Genomic DNA, 21819 nt, shown 5'->3' on the forward strand with positions numbered 1-21819 from the left:
CCATAAAAAATTGCTAATGTTTCGGGAGCTAGCTAGTTAACTTTCCCATCCCACCTTAAATAGCCCAGCAGCTCTGACGCCTGAAGCGCCAGAATGTAACTGCTGCACCGTTTAAGGTGGAACGGGAAAATTCAAACAAGAAACTGGTGAATATCTGACTTCAGCTTCATATCGCCTTCATGGCAGTCATGGGCTAGAGGTTAAAGAACCAGCCTCGTGACCGGAAGGTCGACAGCACGTGACTGAGGTGTCCTTGAGCAAGACACCTAACCCCCAACTGCTCCCCGGGCCGTGGATTGGGCTGCCCACCGCTCCAAGCAAGTGTGCTCACTGCCCCCTAGTGTGTATGTGGTGTTTCACTTCACGGATGGGTTAAATTTCCCCGTTGTGGGACGAATAAGGGTCACTAAATGTAACTAAAGCCCAGCAGTGAGGAGCTGAACTGCAGACGGGCAGGGTCGCCTCCAGAGCAGCGCTAGTAGCTGTTAAGGAAGTGATGCTCTTTTTATTTGAGGGTCCAATTTCTGAGGGGTAGATTTCAACAACTCAGTTCCAAGGGGTTAGGGTGACACTCAAAATCAAGGGCTAGGGGTAAAATGAAGAAACGAGACTGGGCCTTAACATCCGTTTTGACTGGAAATGGAATAAATGTAAATTACAGAATATCCCTCAGTAAAACTAAACCAGCCAGAACAGCGCTTCAGTCTATGACATCAGTAATGCTGCCAGTCCAGATTCAGACTTTTAACGCCTTTTAAAGTGTCATGTTAACATAAGAATAGAGCAGGTGGCCTGTGTTTGTTCTGTTCTGCATTGAGAGGCACAAGATCATCTCAAATTACAGGCCAACCAGCCAGCCTGCTGCTCTGGGAAAGGCCAGGTTCACATACATTAACCTCATAACCTGTCAGAGCACAACAAACCCAAAGGTCTGACTGATCTCAGCGTGCAAGCTCTCCTCCATTCCGAGTGCTGGAGACTCAAGGCCTGATCATCAGACCCATCAGTCCGTCAGATACCGTCAGAGCATCGGGCTGGGACGGACGGACAGACAGCACTGATTGTTTTAAACAGACCATTCAGCCGCCTCATTGGATTACACTGTGACTGAACTGGGCAGGGTGGCTGGACCGGAAAAGACAGCACCAGCTTTAACACCGCAGTCTGCTGTGGATATTCAGAGGTTCACCAACGTTGCGCGCACAGCTGTTCTTGTTCTAATTTCAGTCTGAAATGCTGTGTGTCTTCAGGCGGAGGTTCCAGCTGTGCACCTTCTGAATTAGTACCAAAACATTGTGCTGGCTTTCATATTAAAAATCAACATTCGTAAAGCGGACATGTTTCACACGGTATCGATACGGACTACCATGCCATTGTACTGACAGACATCTTTCATAATAAAAGTCCTCTTTTCATATTTTGTTTAAAAACCTCTATTATTTCCAGTGAAACGTCTCATTTCCGGACAGCCAAAATAACAAAGACCTCGCTTTGGCCATTTGGTCATTAAGTGCTTTGACACCCATATCACCTACACTTTCAACATTTTTTTATCTTAAACATTTGTATTTTGCACTTTGTTGTTCTTTTTCCCCTTTTAGTCTATGTACTCGTAAAAAAATGTATTGTGCCAAAGTATTAATTCAACAGTCTATACATTGTTGAGGAAAATGTTCCCACCACCATACTAACGTTCAGTTGAATCAATGCTCATTGTATACTTATGTGCGATTGACAGTCTGTACAGTAAAGCGGCATGTAAAGAAACGACAGGCGAAATGCTCCTAGGTGTCAAAGTATGTCCTGACCAACAAGGTCATTTTGATTATTTTAGAAAATAATGTGCTTTAGTGAAAATAGTATAGTTTTCCAAAATAAAAAAAAAAATGAGCGCTTTTATTCTGAAAAATGTCTCAGTAAAATGACACAGCAGTCCATATTAATGTGGATTTAACTGAATGCTGATTTCAACACTCATGATCATGCTATGAAGTGTTTATGTAGGATGTTATGAGTGTGTTATGCAGACACCTTTCAAGTAAAGTGTTTCCCAAAATTCAGGCTTCAAACTGGCTTCTACTGTTGACTTTACCTGTACTAATTTTACAGATAACAAGACGTCATACAGTGTCAGAAACCACATCTCTTAGAGATTAATAACTCACCACAGTGGGCGCCAAGAGTGCACTGAATTAGTGCAAGCGTCCCACTACTCGTTCCATATTTTGTGGTGTTGTAGCTCCAGCATTAGATAAACTAAGCTATCAACCAAGAACTAGTGTCAATCAAATCTGACTGATGATGATGACCTCACCGCCTCCTCATGTTTGTATTTGCAATCACAAAGACCAAACTCGGTCTCGGTCAGATACCCACAGGTTAGTCATAGCTTAACAGGCTTCTCCAATAACATGAGGCTTTAAGGTGAAACATTTACTGAGGCGCTTTAACAATTAAACATACAAAGTAACGTTTTTTGAATGTCTCACACGCTTCAAACTGATGTGTTTAAACTAGAGCGATCATAAAAAGTTCACGTAAACCACTGTTAGTTTTGCGCTAACCATCTTTCTCCTTATTATGCTTCTAATCTGTGGAACTGAATTCCACCTTTCATTAGGCGGTCGAACTCTGTAGATGCTTCTGAGAAACATCTGAACACGTATCTTTAACTCGGTTTTCTGATATTTCTTCAGATGGTTTCAATTAACACCCTTAACTTTAACTTCAACCCTTCAATTCTTTTGCACTTCTTTTTTTATTGCTGTGACCAACCAGTAACAAAGATAGAAGAAAATCAGTCAACTGTTAAAATGTATCCCTGTCTGTAAAGCAGCTCTACAGAATGTATATAAAAACATGATCTTTAAATAGTTATTAATAACATTACTTGTGCCAATTAGCATTACTGTAAAGGCTGTGAAGGCAGAATAAACAAAGGCTACTTATAAAGTGAAGATTTATATATAACACATTGCACACGATCCTGTGAACTGCAAAAAAAAAACATTCAAGGGATAAAAAAGGTTCATAAAATAATTGGACCTTTACAATTTATGCCATTTATTGCTGGTACATCTGGTGTAGTGTTAGAGCACCTTCACAGCATTTTCCTACAGGGATATTAAAAGAAAAAAAAATTAGTTTTGCTAAATTTCCTTTGGGATCAATACAGTGTCTGTCTGTCGGTCTGTCTGGTCTGTCTGGTCTGTCGGTCTGTCTGGTCTAAAAATTTGAACAGAAAAAATGTTGGAATGTCCATATTAAGACACCCCACCCACCACGCAATTAAATATTACATAATCTTGCTTTGCTCATTTCCACTTCTTTCTTGTGCACCACTTCGCAAGGCCCACGAGCCAATCAGAGAACTGCCTTTAAATTGCTGACTGCTGACACTGACGCTGATTCAAGATGCTAAATCCCGCTGATGAGGGCTGACTACAGCCAACCGCGCGGGACGCACCACAAACACTACGGGTGGCGGTCAGCCACAGACATACACGGCCCGTCTGACAGCCGACAGTCAGCTTCTTGTGTCAGGGATCCTAAAGAAGCAAATATCAAACACCAAACTTCATTAGGCTGAGCTGGTACGTTTGGGGGAAAAGGGAGGAAAACAGTGTGAATATAACATTTTCCCAAACTTTCGCTTTACGAAGGACAGGAGACTTACTCTTTCATTGTCGACCACCAGCAGAAGCTCCACATAATGCGTCTGGTGCATCACTGCTCTCTTTTTCTACAGGTGGGATACATGCGTGAGGACATGGTGTTAGACAGACATGTAATCAGACAGACAGGAAACGTTCTGTATAAATACTCGCACAAACATTCCTGTAAGCGGTGCTATTCACACTGACCCTGATCAGATGACTGACAGATCGACCAGGCGTGATGTCGTGAGCGTGGCGATCCTCTGCGTGTCCAGGAGATGCTTGGTTGTCATGGTGATCAGAATGGGGTGTTGCACAGGTCAGAGGCTCCGCCTTCACGTCCTCCAGCCGGTAAACCAGGTGCTCGTCATCCACCGAGCCCTCCAGTGGCTCAATGCCCAAACTGGTGTTCTCCATGTGGATCACACCCCTGACGCGCGCGCACACACACACACACACACACACACACACACACACACACACACACTTCAGCACCTCTCGACTCATTTTAATTTTCTTATTGATATTCAACACTATCAACACTATTACGGTCATATGCAAAAGTTTGGGTACACTTGGTTTGCCATGTTTTGTTGATACTCTAAGTGAAAATAAGTGAACACATCCTCCACAGAGAACACATGTCTGTGCATTTTAATGCACAATTATTTTTAAAATTAAGTATATTGGGGGAAAAAATAAAATTGTGGCCTGTGCAAAAGTTGAACTCAGCAAATAGGTGGACGACATGTTAAAACCTTTGCATATGACTGTACACTGTTTTTCAATACTCAAATCTTGAGACAACAGTGATACAACACTAGGAAAAGAACAGTGATGCACTTAGAAATGAGTTTTCCTACCGTAACCCAGAGCACAGGCTCAGTGCAACTGAAGAGCCACCCACATCCTCCACGTACCCACGGTAATGACAGTGATTCTGAGAGAGAGAGAGACCGAGAAAGACAGAGAGAGAGAGAGAGAGAGAGAGAGAAAGAGAGAGAGAGAGAGAGAGAGAGAGAGAGAGAGAGAGAGAGAGAAAGAGAGAAAGAGAGACAGAGAGAGAGAGAGAGAAAGAGAGAAAGAGAGACAGAGAGAGAGAGAGAGAAAGAGAGACAGAGAGAGAGAGAGAGAGAGAGAGAAAGAGAGAAAGAGAGACAGAGAGAGAGAGAGAGAGAGAGAGAGAGAGAGAGAGAGAGAGAGAGAGAGTTTTTAATTAATTAAAATTTTACGTCCCTTCACAGATAAAATACTAAGAATGCACAGATATAAGAGACCTGGGCCGATACTGATATCCAAAACTTCCTATTTACATTTTCCGATGCTGATACTGATGCAGACACACAAACATTAACAAAATGACATAGGATGAGATAAGATGGTGCTTCAGTGGTTGTTTAGTAAAGAAAATGGTTCTATACAGAATCAAGAACGCTCAAAGAACCCTTTGCATGATTAAAGCATCCTTCGTATCATCAAAGGGCTCTTCAGACTGATGTTAAATGTGCATGAATGAGCTGTAGACGGGCTCATGTAGAACCTTGTTGAAAAGCTTGACACATTAACAATCGCAGAACCCTTTTGGGTGCTATATAGAACTATTCACAACTCATCCTCCATCAGTCTGAAGAACCATTTTCTGATGCAAAGAACCCTTTAATCATGCAAAGCGTTCTTTAAGTGTTTATTTCTTTACTGAAGAAGTTTAGATGTATATTATGTGTATAAAGCCGAGCCCCTAGGCCTGCAGACTGCTTCTACAGACATTAGTGAAAGAATGGGTCGCTCTCAGGAGCTCAGTGAATTCCAGCGTGGTGCCGTGATCGGACGCCACCTGTGCAGCAAGTCCAGTCGTGAAATTTAATCACTACTAAATATTCCACAGTCGACTGTCAGTGGGATTATAACAACGTGGAAGCGATTGGGAACGACAGCAACTCGGCCATGAAGTGGTCAGCCACATAAAATGACAGAGCGGGGTCAGCGGATGCTGAGGGGCATAGAGAGCAGAGGTCACCGACTTTCTGCAGAGTCAATCACTACAGACCTCCAAACTTCATGTGGCCTTCAGATCAGCTCAAGAACAGCGTAGAGAGCTTTATGGAATGGGTTTCCATGGCCGAGCAGCTGCATCCAAGCCTTACATCACCAAGCGCATCATGCAAGGCGTGGAATGCAGTGGAGTAAAGAACCGCCACTGGACTCTAGAGCAGTGGAGACGAGTTCTCTGGAGTGACCAATCGCGCTTCTCCGTCTGGAAATCTGAGGGACGAGTCTGGCTTTGGTGGTTGCCAGGAGACGGTACTTGTCTAACTGCGTTGTGCCAAGTGTAAATTCCCATAAACACACTCCTAACCCTTGTGGAAAGCCTTCTCAGAAAGGTTGAAGCTGTTAGAGCTGCAAAGGGTTGGCTGACATCATATTAAACCCTATGGATTAAGAATGGGATCTCACTGAAGTTCATATGCGTGTGAAAGCAGAAGACTGGTGTTTTTAACTACCAATCGCAGTGGACAATCAACATCTCAGTTCCACACGGGTGAGAAGGAGATGCTCTCAGAACCAGATCCAGACAAGTTAAGCGCTAATAGGATTCTGGAGTGTCCGGCAGCCTCGTCTTCCCAGCACTTACAGCTTTCTGTTACTAATCACATTACATAACCACGTCAACCTGGTCATTAGAGGCTACTGACATCATCCTCCGCTGGACGAGTTCTATTCCTGCTGTCTACCAGCTCAGACCTGCTAACATACTCTCTAATCTCAGGTCCAGGTGGTACTAATATAACACTAGAGCTGTGACAGAAGAAAAAATGTATTTAAACATAGAACCAACGATATTTACTATTTGTTCATGTTTGCCATTTGAATAGAAATAAATATAAGAACACTACTGATACAGTACTGTGCAGAAAGACCACCACTCATTTGTTTAAATTACAGCCATTAGGTACAATTATTTATTATCAGGAGACATTTCTGAGAAAATCAGATATAAAATGATTCACTTCCATAAGGACGATGATCAAACTGGAGCTCCAAAACTCAAAAACTAATGAAAAAGAAAGGAGGACTCCTAAGAACCATCTGGAAGACCATGAGGCCACCAACACTGTCAGATACTGCACTGAAAGCTTTCATCGTTGCGAGAGAGGAGAAAATCAAGCTGCTGAAAACATCCATGGGTGTTTCTGTCCATCCTTCCACTGTGAGAAGACCACTCAGCGCTGTAGGTCTGAAAGGATGTGTAGCTGTTCAAGAAGCCTCAATGTCTGTGTTTACATATACGATTTTTAGCCAGTCTGATTGAATACGTTCAGATTATAGATGAAGATTGAGGTGTTTATATTCTCACTCTTCTCAACAATCTGTTTACATACTCTCTACAGGGAATCCAATCCAAAATTACACGCATGCTTAAAGCACCACTTATTGTAGATGTTACTATAACAACGAGCATCACGTGAGTCCAATCAGAATGAGATGAGCAGCAGTGAGAAGTGCTTCTGTTTTTAATTCCATTAAAATTAAAATTAAAATTAATTTCAGGAAAACGTCCTTCACATGTCATTATTACAGAAGGCCGAGAGGAAGACGTCGTGTTCTGAGACACATAAGCTGGACATCCATCCCAACGCCGTCTTTTAAAGATCAGAGCATGAACTTCGTCTCCTCTGCAGACCAGTTTCTGTTCCGCCATGTCGAACGGCTTAAACTTTCCGAAGGGGAATGTAATCGGATTCACACGGATGTTATTCTTCCATTTAATAGATTATTTACAGGATCACCCACCTCGTTCAATCGGACAGAAACTGTATTCCGAAAGGCCTCAATCTGACTAGACTATTTTGACTGAGGTGTTTAAATGGACGTATTCTATTCCGATTGGGCTATTAGTAGGATTATTAATGGATTATCAGTCGGCATGTAAATGTGGCTACTGAGAAAAGGAGACAGACGCATCAAACAAAGAAGCGACTGGTATTCCAGACCTCAACATCACTGAACGTGTTCATTATTTGGATTGAAAGAAGCAGAAAACACAAACAACTTCTCAGACTGAACTTAGGTAGTGTGGAAACAGATCCCTGCAGAGTCTTTAACGTCTGCCCACAGAGAGAGGAATTTTTATCACTGCCCGAGGGAGCTGATAAGTGCAGCTGACCCTTTGCATTCAAGTCACATGATTATCCAAAAAGCACATATGCATACACACTTCCTGCATCATTCCCAGAGGAGTTTGTAAAGGCCGTCCCTCCATGTGAGCTGATCCCATAACTGCTTCCCAGCCTCAGCTTTGAAGAGTGACATTCCTTCCGGAACGTTTCCTGCCTCCGGTTTTCTCATCTCAGCAAAAAAAATAAATCACTCATTTCTGGAGTTCTGACCACTAAAGCTCAAGATGCAGCATCAGGAGCTTTGACTGAACCTTTAAAGCCAATGCAAAACAGCAATATACAGCATATCATTCATCTTCAACAATGTTGTCAATACTGTTGACGCACATATCTGATAGTAAAGACCCTGAAAGTGAAGTTAAAAATCTGCTCATTCATACTTTGTGTCACCAACTACACTAGATGTCCAAAAGTATCCAGACACGCCTTCTACTGCATGAAGTCACCTACTTAAGGTGCCATCACTGCTGACACAGGCATTCAAATTGCACAAGCACAGCTCGGATAATCTTTATAGAAAAGCATCTACCAATACAACGAGATACTCTGGAGCAGCGACACATGAGCCTAAGGCAGGGGTCAGCAACATGCGGTTCTTTTACTGCCCTGTTGAGGCTGCACAGCAGAATTAGCTTTTTAGGTAAAGATAAAATATTCCTATCTTAATAATCAAAATAACGCTCTGATCTTAAACTCTGGAGTCGTTGCAAAACTGCTAATTGACCCTTTAACGCTGAAAGTTGTGCAGACAGCTGGTCACCATAATGACAAAGACAACAATCTTGCCTAGTTAGCACCTAATGAAACCCTGAACATCGATAATTTGGAGAGGAATGGACTGATTTGCTTTTAGAATCACTCAGCTTGTTTCCTGATATGTTCTGCAGTCGGCGTCTCTTACCAGCCTCTTGTTCGAATTTTCCTGATCCACCTTAAATGGTGCAACAGTTGCATTTTGGCACCTCAGTCACCATTTAAGATGGAACGGGAAAATTTGAACAAGAAGCTGGCGAACATAAAGAAATGAACATTGAGAGATATTTTACAAGAAACTTCCACTTTTGCAATAAAGTTTTCGTTTATATTAGATTTTTAGCCTGTACTAAGCCATTAGCACACAATGAGACACCTTCACAGCCAAGACGGTAAAACAGACATAAAATGTTGTGGCTCTCCAGACGGTTTGATGTGTTGAAAGGACATAACGCATCTTCTTAATATTTGGGTTGCCGACCCCTGGTCTAAGGTCACCATGCCCAATGCCAAGTGTCTGTTAGAAGGGTATAAAGCCTCAGCACTGGGACCGACCTCATTAATGCTATTGTGGCTGAATGCAAGCAAATCCGCACAGCAATGAAGATCACATGCTGTTACCAACACGTCTAACTCGGAGGCGTGTATTCAGATTAAAATATAAATATCACCATGAGATGAGATCAGAAGAGACCACAGCGTGGTCTCCAGTTAAACAGGAAATAATCAGGATGCTTTCCTAAGTACTGATGAGTCAGAAATGAACTGGATTTTTGTGTCGAGCTCAAAATCTGCAGAGTGAATCCAGACTACAGTTGCACGATGCATCAACGGTGCTTTTTCCTTTCAATACTTTCAATTCTTGAAATATACTGGTATCAGCTTGCAATTCTAGGTTGGTGCATCCCTAGTAGCAAAAGTTCCAGTGTTAGAGCTAGCTGCTCTATGGTAACACCCAGTCACTTTATCTTGGTTGTTTTACTGCAGCGAGTCACACTGAAGCAAGCTGAGGGTCCAAAGCATGTCAGAATTTATGCTTGGTGTCATTCCTTCAAGATAAAATGAATGAAAAGCAAAATAAGTCGTGTGAGGCTGTAGCTCTTCTCTCCAGTCCAATAGACGGTGATGTCATTTTAAACCCTTATAATAAAAGAAGCTGAACTCAGTTTGTTTTTCTACTGAAAGTCGACCCGTTTTTCCCCAAATCTGGGCTCTAAACTATAAACAGACGGTGTCTCTTCAGTGATCTGCTCTGGAAACATTACTTTTATAAAACAACACAAAGAGCATTGGAGATTTTTGGCTTTCAGCAGTGAATTGTAAACATATAGTGATATGTGGAGATCATAAAACACATGTTCTATTAATTTGAAGGGAACCTGTACAAAAAATTAATTAATTAATTAAATAATTTCATGGATGTACTGAATAATTTGCCTTACGATTTGGTCACAAAACTTCAGATGGACAAACCAAACTATACCCTGCCTTCTAGTTCTGTGCCAGGTTCCCAACATGGCCATTACTTCCATTTAAGCATTATAATCAGGTTACTTATCAATCAATCATCTGCGATATCTGATTACATCACGTTATCACCCAGGCCTACCTGGTATCAGTATCAAAGACACAATTCTAGGCTTGTTAGAACTCTGAACCAGACAACAAGAAAGCCCAAAAACAGCCACTTCTTCAGCTTTACGATTTTCCACAGATGTTATATAACTAGACTGACCCAGAAAGCGATCCAGAAGGACCACCGCCAACATAAGAAAGGAGTGTTCTGTATTAGTGAGATTGACAATCGTGACGGAAAACAAAATGTACACATTTACACAAGAGAAACACGGAGTCCTATCAGCGTAGGCCAAGTAGGATCTGCTGTCCACTGCGGCAGCGTAGGAGCCGTGCAGGGCAGGACTCCAGCACGTCTACAGAGGACAGAGTAAATCACACTGTAACACTGCATTGCCTAATCCTCGCTGACTCTGTTTGGTGGTGGGTGGGTGGGTGGGTGTGTGTGTGGGAGTGAGCGTGTGCACACAGCCAGAAGAGCTGAATCACATTCCGGTCATGTAGCACTGGAACAAGTCGCAGCGGTGAAGTCACAGGACAGAGAGCTGACGCTCAGATACACGTCTGTTCTGTCACTTGGTGAAGACCTGTCAGCTAAAATATTAGAATATTAATAACTTTTTTTTTTAACAAGAAAGACGATAATATTTACTCCAACTAGAAAAATCTAACCGATTACCACACTGAGAAAGAAGGTATTCCTTCCCTCATCCATCACTTAAGACAGGTGTCAGTCAGCCAGTGGTGGACAGTAACTGAGTAAATGTAATTAGTTTCTGTACTTAAGTAGTTTTTCGTGTATCCGTACTGACGTTTTTCCATTTTTCCTTTCACTCCACTACATTTCAAAGTCTAATATCTTAGATATGTTTTTCTTTTATATCTTTTTCTTAATATATATATATATATATATAGATATATAATATATTTTTCCTCCACCACATTTTGAGAAATCTGTCGTTCCTTTTGGTTTCCATGTATAAAAACGTAACATGACTTATACAATTTAAGGTCTTATACACGGTGCATTTCTCAAAGTCTAGACTATCTGAACTGCATCCGGACGTGCAAGACCAATGTGATAAATGCCATGGCTCTCCCCGTCACCTGGGCCACATGTTTTCTCTTTGTCCTGATCTGAAAGGCTTCTGGGAGGGTTATTTTACGACTATGTCCACTGTTCTTGGGGTGAATCTCCAACCTTGCCCTCTGATCGCTATATTTGGGTTTCCTGACCCCTCATTAGCACTTAACTCTACACAAACGGATATTATAGCTCCTATATATATATATATATAAAACACTGTATCTCCCGGTGGCCCAAGGACATCATGTTTTTTTTTGTTTTAAAACTTGAGTAAATTAAATATCCGTTGAGAGGATGTATGGTCAAATTTTTCCATAAATGGCAACGCTTTATTTCCTATTTCACTAACATAGAGATGTTACGCTTGTTTTTGTGGTACCTTTTATATTGTATAAACAACTAGCAATATGTGCGTTAGTCGTGATGAGTTGTGGGGGGGGGGGGGTTGGTGGGGGGTGGTTATTGTTTAATACACGGTACTTTGTAATTAATTTATTTTACCCTTCATTCTTATCAGAGTGGGTTTTTTTTCAAATGTGTGTGTATGTGACCGTGTACATATATGTTTCAAAAAGGGAAAAAAATGGGAATTGGTGAATTGTATTCATTTGAAGTATTTTTCCAATGGAAAAAAAAAGTAACATGTCAAAACGAAAGAAGCGCAAAGCCAGAGCACCAATCAGGGCCCAGCGGTCACTTTGTTTAGAGCTGGTTTTGACCTGTTGGTCATACCGACCCAGTGCAGCACGCGGTTCAACGTCAGCGCAGCAGCGTAAAACTTTGGGAGAGTCTGTTCAACATAAATGATGAACTAACCTAACTTTGTGTAAATAGAGCTCAATATAGAAATATGTCCACATATGCAGTCGAGACTGACGCGGCTTTTTTCTGAATTTCTACAAACACCCTTTCATTTTATAGTAAATGAGTTTGGGCTGGTTTATGTTTATGAACAGACGCCTACAGATCAACATAGTAAAGGAGCTCATCTGTGATCCTGAGTTTAAAGCCAGTTTTTATTCAACTTAAACTTGGAACTAAGTTGCATTAAATTAATTACTCTTTTAGTACTTTTACTTTGATACTTAAGTACATTTGAAGGCAAATACTTTAGTACTTTTACTCAAGTGGAGGTCTAAAGGGAGGAACTTCTACTTTTACTGCATTAATTCTTGATCCACTGAACAAGACACGCTGAGACAAAAACAACATACAGATTTCAACAAAGGCGGTCATGAAACTGATATGTCCTTTAAGCGTCCTTGGGTTTGTGAAAGGCGCTATATAAATTGAACTTATTAATAATAATAATAGTATGTAATTAACTGCCATTAAAATGATGATGATGATTATTATTATTATTAATAATATGTAATATGTAACTGCCATTAAAAATGTTCACTTTTAATAACATTGGACTACTTGACTGATCTCCCTGCTGCTTAGATGACATCAACCACTAATTGGCTATCTGTGGAAAGCACTAATAAACTGACCCACCAAAAGCACATCTGGACCAAAAAAAGAGTTTTTACTGAACGGTTTATTATTAATGTTTACTGGCCTGTTTTTTATGTCAAAATAATCAGCAGATCACTAGATTACAATTAATATTAGCTTGTTTTGACAGTCCATTTCATTCACTGGACATCCAGATGTCCACACAATTAGTCTGCAACTCCCATGAGGCACTGCAAAGTCAGCTAGACTGTGAGGCTCAGCCAGTTGGGAGGTTTTTTCGTGCGAGGGGAAGAGATCAGCGGGACGGGGCTTGGCGTCTAGCATGCTGTTGACTCAACTGTAGAGCAAAGATGCAGCTTTCACTTCCCTGTTGGGAGAAATCTGGACTGCGTGAGGCCGAGCAGAAGGATTCAGCCATGATCTCATATTACAGCTTCAACAGCACCATCCATTTCTCTCTGTTTACACTCAAACAGTCAAGCCATCTTCTGCTTCCCTTCCCTTCTCCCCCCTTTAGTCATGTATCTGATGCCACACTCCCATACGGAAAGTGCTGCTCTCTCTCCTCCCTTAGCACTTTTAACATGAATTCCTGTAAGGCTGACTCATTCGGCGTGCTGAGAATCCACACATTAATAACCGCAGGAGCAGATCTAGAAAGGAACACATACTGCAGAACTCACGCAATCATTACTTTGTAATTACGCTTATATATCAGTGGCCAAATTTCACTTTAAATGGCCGCTGGTTACAGACTGAGGGGTCCATTATGGGAAGCATTATGTGGCAGATACACCACTAACCAACCAGCCTATTTCACAGTTTCCACAACAAGACAGAAAAGAAACAAATGACATTTGAGACACATGACTTGCCATGCATTTAAGGAGGAATTCTACCAAATATTAAAAGTTTCGTCATAATTCTATTGTGGAGATGTAAACCAAGTCATTCAGAATGGTTTACTGTGAAATGGTTAACTGTAAAGAAACTTACAGACTGTGATGCTTTTACCCCGGTGGTTATTTTATCTTAGACACAAACACACCTGTTTTATTTGCCATCCAAAACCACCAGCGAACCTACTCTAGTCTTCTGAGCTTTCTGATGTCATGTTGATCCTGATTCTTTGGGCACTATTTGTCTTACAACAGACATCTGTTGCTCCACCAGGGATGGATTCACACACACACACACACACACACACACACACACACACACACACACACACACACACACACACACACACACCCACCCAAGACGGGCAGGGGAATTCCACCGATATTAACAGTCATTCGGAGTGGTTTGATGTGATATGCTCCGTTGAAGAGACCCTTTAACTCAGAATGGTGCACAACAAAGGTGATGGGAATCTCTAAAATGCCAATAAAGGTTCCGTTGCATTGTTTCATGAGAGTTTTAGCATAAAACATACAGTATCTCACAAAAGTGAGTGCACAGCTCCCATTTCTGAAAATATTATTTTATTATATCTTTTCATGGGACGACGTTATAGAAATGAAACCTGGATATAACTTAAAGCAGTCAGTGCAGCTTGTATAGCAGTGCAGATTTACTGTCCTCTGAATAGAACATTATTAATGTCTAAATAGCTGGCAGCACAAGTGCCACCTCACAGTGAACATGTCCATATTGTGCCCAGTTGTGTCGTCGTCCCTCTCGTGTCATGTGACTCTTTAGAGTTACAAGGTTCCAGGTGTGAATGGACAGCAGGGCTGTTAAATTTGGTGTTTTGGGTACAATTCACTCATACTGGCCACTGGATATTCAACATGGCACCTCATGGCAAAGAACTCTGAGGATGTGAGAAATAGAATTGTTGCTCTCCACAAAGACGCCTAGGTTATAAGAAGATTGCTAACACCCTGAAACTGAGCTATAGCATGGTGGCCAAGGTCAGCAGTTTTCCAGGACAAGGTTACACTCGGAACAGGCCTCGCCAGGGTCAACCAAAGAAGTTGAGTCCACTTGTTCAGCGTCATATCCAGTGTGAGTGCTGCCAGCATTGCTGCAGAGGTTGAAGAAGTGGGAGGTCAGCCCGTCAGTGCTCAGACCATACGCCGCACTGCATCAACTCAGTCTGCAAGGCCGTCGTCCCAGAAGGAAGCCTCTTCTGAAGCTGACGCACAAGAAAGCTGACAAATAGTTTGCTGAAGACAAGCAGCCCAAGAACATGGATTACTGGAACCATGTCCTGTGGTCTGACGAGACCAAGATAAACTTGTTTGGCTCAGTTGGTGTCCAGCATGTGTGGTGCCGCCCTGGTGAGGAGCACCAAGACAAGTCTCCTGCCTACAGTCAAGCATGGTGGTGGTAGCATCATGGTCTGGAGCTGCATGAATGCTGCCGGCAATGGGGAGCAGTTCATTGAGGGAAACATGAATTCCAACATGTACTGTGACGTTCTGAAGATCATGATCCCCTCCCTTCGGAAACTGCACCGCATGGCAGGTTTCCAACATGATAACGACCCCAAACACACTTCTAAGATGACAACTGCCTTGCTGAAGGTGATGGACTGGCTAAGTATGTCTCCAGACCTGAACCCAGTTGAGCACCTGTGGGGCATCCTTAAGCAGAAGGAGGAGGAGCGCAAGGTGTCTAACGTCCACCAGCTCCGTGATGTCAGCTCTGGCGAATTCCATGCCCAAGAGGGTTCAGGCAGTGCTAGATAATAATGATGGTCACACTAAATATTGACACTTTGAGCGCAATGTGGACACGTTCACTGTGAGGTGGCACTTGTGCTGCCAGCTATTTAGACATTAATAGCTGTGTTGAGTTCTTTTCAGAGGACAGTAAATCTGAACTGCTATACAAGCTGCACTGACTGCTTTAAGTTATATCCAGGTTTCATTTCTATAACGTCGTCCCATGAAAAATATAATAAAATAATATTTTCAGAAATGGGAGCTGTGCACTCACTTTTGTGAGATACTGTATGTTTTATGCTAAAACTCTCATGAAACAATGCAACGGAACCTTTATTGGCATTTTAGAGATTCCCATCACCTTTGTTGTGCACCATTCTGAGTTAAAGGGTCTCTTCAACGGAGCATATCACATCAAACCACTCCGAATGGCTGTAAATATCGGTGGAATTCCCCTGCCCGTCATGCTAATATACAGTAGGTAAGATATAGTTCCAGATTTTGCTTTGCATAAATGTTTATGTATTGGCATTGACAGACAAGTACATGAAAGGTATTGGATATCGGCATCAGCCCACAATTCCAATACCGGTGCATCCTCAATAAACAGCTGTAACTGACAGTAGGTTAGCATTTCTAAATGCAGTGTTATTTTCTCTATAATGTGTACAACAGTAAAAACAGAGAATAGCTCTTCTGTTAGCAGGTGCGTCCACACTGTAAATAGGCTATACTGACAGAAATTAAGGCACATCATTCACACAGCGTCAGCGCTGTCAGGTTCTGTTACAAGCCTTCTCTGACGGACTGACAGGATATCTGGCTGAAATGAGCAGAACATGTCAGGAGTCTCTACGGTGCTCAAGAGGGAAAAAAAGTGACGCAGGATGAAACACCCCTCTCAAGTTTTATAGAAACCAGGTGTTGCAGAGCAATCTAATAGGCAGCAGGCTGGCCAGCAGCTGGCCTGGCACGGAGGGGAGCTCCTTACCTTCATGTTGGGCCTTTCTGTGATCAGTGAGCCGTCCTTGGCATAAGAATACACGGTGAAATCATGTGGCAGGAGCAAGCTGAAAAAAACAGAACAACAAATATAAAGCATTTGAAACAACACCGTAAAATTACATGTTAATACTAATGAACATGATCTCAACCCAAAAAAGATAATGTGGCAAAATATTTACACAATCTTGTGCCTTACTGTAAATGCTGCCACGTCATCATTGGCGTCTGAAGTTTACTTCTTCAGTTTTAGAGCTTTAAGGCTAACGTAACTAACGAGGAATGGAAGTGTACGCAAACCAAGTGGCAAAGTGCAAACTACATGCATAAATCACATAAAACCACACATATGTTAATATATTAAAGTTTCCATTTTCACGTTATTAGAGAATTCAACATTACAAAAGCACAAGATCTGAACTAAAGCTCTGCTGGCCTGCTAGTCACAATGCATTGACACAGACACATCGTGATACAATATGTTGTATTGTTACTTCGCTAGACACTGTGATACGAGAAGATACGCTGTATTGTTACATCACGATACAATAACATACATGGTATTGTTACATTGTGATACAATATGTGTATTGCTATACCGCTAGATATTCTGATACAGTAAGGTATGGTGTATTATTTTACTGCTAGACACTGTGATACAGTAAAATACGTTGTATTGTTACATTGGTAGAGATCACGATATCTTGTATTGTTATACTGCTAGACACTGCGACACAATAAGATACGTGGTATTGTTATATCGCTAGACACTGCAACACAATAAGATACGTGGTATTGTTACACTGCTAGACACTGCGACACAATAAGATACGTGGTATTGTTACACTGCTAGACACTGTGATACAGTAAGATACGTGGTATTGTTACACTGCTAGACATTGTGATACAGTAAGAAACGTGGTATTGTTACACTGCTAGACACTGTGATACAGTAAGATACGTGGCATTGTTACACTGCTAGACACTGTGATACAGTAAGATACGTGGTATTGTTACACTGCTAGACATTGTGATACAGTAAGATACGTGGTATTGTTACACTGCTAGACATTGTGATACAGTAAGATACGTGGTATTGTTACACTGCTAGACATTGTGATACAGTAAGATACGTGGTATTGTTACACTGCTAGACATTGTGATACAGTAAGATACGTGGTATTGTTACACTGCCAGACACTGCGACACAATAAGATACGTGGTATTGTTACACTGCCAGACACTGCGACACAATAAGATACGTGGTATTGTTACACTGCTAGACACAGCGACACAATAAGATACGTGGTATTGTTACACTGCTAGACACAGCGACACAATAAGATACGTGGTATTGTTACACTGCTAGACACAGCGACACAATAAGATACGTGGTATTGTTACACTGCTAGACATTGTGACACAATAAGACATGCTGTATTGTTACATTGCTAGACACCATGATACAATGTGTTGTACTGTTACAACGCTGGATATTGCAATACAGTGAGATATGTTGTATAGTTACACTGCTAGACATTGTCATAGAGTAAGATTCATTGTATTGGTACAGACATCGCGATATGGTAAGACATGCTATATTGTCACACTGCTAGACACTGTGGTACAATATGTTGCATTGTTACATCACAATACAATAAGATACAGTGTACTGGTAGATGTCAGGCAGTTTGAGCGAGTGCATTTTCAGTATAGATTCATTACAGGATAGGGATTCTTTCTTTTTACCCCTCCTGCTGATATCGGCCTGATACTACTGATATCAGACTGCGCCTTCTTTAATATAAACATACCGAAGCACAGGCAAAATTCTGGGCTTTAAGATGGAATTTGCATGGTGCTAACTGGTGGTGTACAAGTTTGATATCTACGTTAGCCTTTTAGCTCCTGTGCAGGACTGAAGATGTAACCTTCAGACACCAAACATGGCCGGCGTGATCAACTACACTTGGGTCTAAATTGGACTATCACTTCATCACTCCCTTTTTTGACCTTGTGTAGTAGGTTAACGGTTAAAAAGTTACATGGCCAGTTTTGGGGACAGGACGACACTGAAGACCTTTGAGCTGGAGACAGCAGAAAGGAAGACAAAGTGGTGAGAGGTGTAAGCGAAGGGGAGGGGTGGTTAGAGAGCGTGACACAGAAAGGGCAGATAGAGTTCAGGACCAGTCCGAGGCATCTGTGTCCAAAACCAACAGCACTAATCCGCCTGCTCCGCACTGCGCGTGTATCTGAGTTTAGGACTGGTTCCCTGAGTCAGCAGGGTCCGGAGAACGTGTCTGAGAGTATCACTCAGGCTTTTTTGGGATTTGGACTTCGTGTTTGCTTGTTTGCATACGCCTGCATGCATGAGTGGGGCGTCTGCGGGGGGGGGGGGGGCTATTAGTTCTAGTATATTAACTCGAGTATATACAGAGCACTCCAAAGCAGCTGTGAGGAATTAAAGACGCACACATGCACATAGAGAGGACAAAAAACCGGAAATCTGCTGAACACGCTATAGTGGCTACTGAGAAAATTCACACGGCTCATCGAGGAGAAAGTCCTCGCTGCCCGTCAAAAGTTTGGGGACACCAAGCTTTCCAAATTACATTTAATACTTGTCGGGTTTGCAACTTGCTACGTTAAAGCCCAGAATATTAAAGCCTGGTGACAGTGCTACCATGGGAATAAAGCTAAAAGCAAACCATTTTCTCCCCATGTTGTGTGGTCATTACTCAAAACTTTCAGGTGTTTCAACCACTTTTAGGCCACTGTCAAAAAAGAGCACTGTCAAAACACTGGTCAGGGTAAAGCCTGCTCGCCATACCAATGACCCTTTGATGAGCATTGAAGCTAAATATACTGTTGCTCCAGGAACAAAACAGTGTAACAGTCTGAAAACGGCTGCAGCTCTTTACAGCGGCTGTGTTCACACGAAACGATTTAAACCAATCCAATTGAATACAATCGAATACATTCAGATTACAGATGAAGACTGAGGTGTTTATATTCTCACTCTACTCAACACTCTGATGGAAAATCTCTGTTTACACGCTCACTACAAGTAATCTGATCAAAATCGCTTAGTGTAGATGTTACCATGACAACGAGCATCACGTGAGTCCAGTCCGGGTGAGATGAGCAGCAGTGAGCAGTGCTTGTGTTTTTAATGACTTTAAAATGACTCAGACTCAGGAAAACGTCCTTCACACGTCCTTATTAAAGAAGGCCGAGAGGAAGACGTCATGTCCTGAGACACATAAGCTGGACGTCCGTCTCACCGCCGTCTTTTAAAGATCAGAGCATAAACTTCGTCTCCTCTGCAGACCAGTTTCTGCTCCGCCGTGTCGAACGGTATAAACTCTCACTACGATGTCACAACCATAAAAGTGTTTACCATAAATTAGATACAACTTTGATGCAACGCAAACTTTAAGCAGGGATTTTTGGAAATTTGACCTGATAACATGGAGCTTGTTAACTGCTGTGACATCACAACCACAAATAACTGGCAGGCTGGCGCAGTGTGTTCAGAGTTCAAGTCTCAAGCTAGAAAAAATATACATTGGTGTTTTTAGCCATGGAAAGGCCCACTCCTCAATTTATACCTCGATTAGAAATAACTGCAAATTAAATTGAATTAATTACAATATTGGCCAGACAAAAATCACAATTAGATATTTCATCAAAATCGTTCAGAAGGTAGCTCGCTCGCTGCAGATCACCCAGGCTCAAAATAAACCGTCTTTAGTTTGTAAGGAAAGAGGCGAAGCCAGCAGGAGAGCAATATGTCCTAAAAAGCTTAAGAGCCTAAATTATTATTTCTTGGACAGTCAAAAGTCATTTCAGGAGCTTGTAGGTTACAGCAAAGAAACATCCATCCATTTTCCAAGCCGCTTCTCTGTCAGGGTCTCACGGGGGGGTGCTGCAGCCTATCCCAGCGGTCATCGGGCGGAAGGCAAGATACACCCTGGACAGGTCGCCAGTCCATCGCAAGCAGGATACGGTGGCAGGAAAGTCAGCAAGAGAACTGCTGACACTGGAGTGAATCATAACTCCAAGAAATAGTTCCCGTCGATGACCTGGGAAACCTCACGCAACACTAGCTTCCTTTTTCTCCATTCCGTTGGCGTAAATTTAGCTCAATCAGCATTAATTAAAGATTTCTCCAGAAGCCGAAGTCTGTGTGTTCATCACATGAGCGTGAGGTCAAAACGTGTGACAGCGTAACAAGAGAAGAACCATTTCTAGTGCTTTTTGGTGCTACATAGAACCAAAAGGTGCTATGCAAAACCATACACGACACATTCTTCATCAATCTTGAGAACCATTTTACCATGCATAGAACCATTTAGGCACGAGGTGGTTCTATGTAGAACTCACTGTTCTAAATAACTCCGTGTGTGAATAACTCCATGATTTCATTTAGCTGAAAAGTTGTGCGAGCAATGGTTCTTCAAGGGTTCTTTAGTAGTGAAAATGGCTCTATATAGAACCATGAACAATCAAAGAACCCTTTGCATGATCAAAGAGTTCTTTGCATCATGAAATGGTTCTTCAGATTGATGGACAATGTGCTTTAGAGTGTCTATATAGAACCTTTTTGAAAAGACTTCTGTACAGCACGAAAAAAGGCTTGTTTATTACTATTATAAACTTGACAACAAAGAACCTTTTTGGTACTATATAGGACTCTTTTCAAAATGGTTCTATATGGACCACCTAAAACACATTCTGAAGAACCATTTCATGACGCAAAGAACGCTTTTCAGTGCTATATAGAACCCCTTTCAAAAGGTTCTAAACAGTAAGTAAAAAACATTCTTTATCTTTTTGTCATGTCTGTCAAATTTGCACATCAAATCAAAGCGACAAGCTCAGAAATGCAATCTCAAACCTGCCGATACGAAATATAACAAATATGAATGTAATTTATTACATAACCATCTATAAATGACAGATCTGTCGGACGGAGCGAAGAACAGATTGTGTGAAGTAAACGAGTGAAGTGGAACAGAAGTGCGTCAGATGTAACAGGAGCCTCTCTGGGAAGAACATCATCTCTGTCAAGGCACAAGTCCAAAACAGCTCAGGTCTGGCTCTTCGAACGCAACCGTCGGTCAGATGAGCTGAGAGCGCTTCTGTGCTCTGAGAAGCTCTGATGAGCGAAGACTGTTTCAGAAACGTGTCTAATGTTCAGTATAGAGCAGCTCTGGGTCCTGCCAGGCTTACTACGATACAGTATTCAGACCAAGGAGCCACGCAGAAGTGAACGGGACACCCAAAGTCTGCCTGTAGCCACATGTATGATCAGACTAGGCTTCCAGTGTCCAGCGGATGGACTAAAAGAAATGATCTAAAATTACTTGGAAAAAAATTCTGGCTCCACTGACTTACATCAAAAGTAAAGTAGGTTTCTTCCTTCTCCTGTA

At 41.9% G+C, this 21819-nt stretch overlaps 1 protein-coding gene across 2 annotated transcripts in view; it reads right to left on the reverse strand.

The window, feature by feature from the left end:
• adam9 (ADAM metallopeptidase domain 9) overlaps positions 1–21819 on the reverse strand; it is a 76389-nt gene that overhangs the window by 24087 nt on the left and 30483 nt on the right. For both annotated transcript variants that reach the window (XM_037536142.1, XM_017682604.2), the window contains exons 4-7: positions 16374–16452; positions 4520–4596; positions 3864–4086; positions 3677–3742 (exon numbers count right to left, since the gene is read on the reverse strand). In XM_037536142.1, coding sequence (XP_037392039.1) covers positions 3677–3742; positions 3864–4086; positions 4520–4596; positions 16374–16452 — 445 coding nt within the window. The remainder of the gene's footprint in view (positions 1–3676; positions 3743–3863; positions 4087–4519; positions 4597–16373; positions 16453–21819) is intronic.

Source organism: Pygocentrus nattereri, chromosome 29 (genome assembly GCF_015220715.1).
Source record: "Pygocentrus nattereri isolate fPygNat1 chromosome 29, fPygNat1.pri, whole genome shotgun sequence".
Classification (NCBI taxonomy): Eukaryota; Metazoa; Chordata; class Actinopteri; order Characiformes; family Serrasalmidae; genus Pygocentrus; species Pygocentrus nattereri.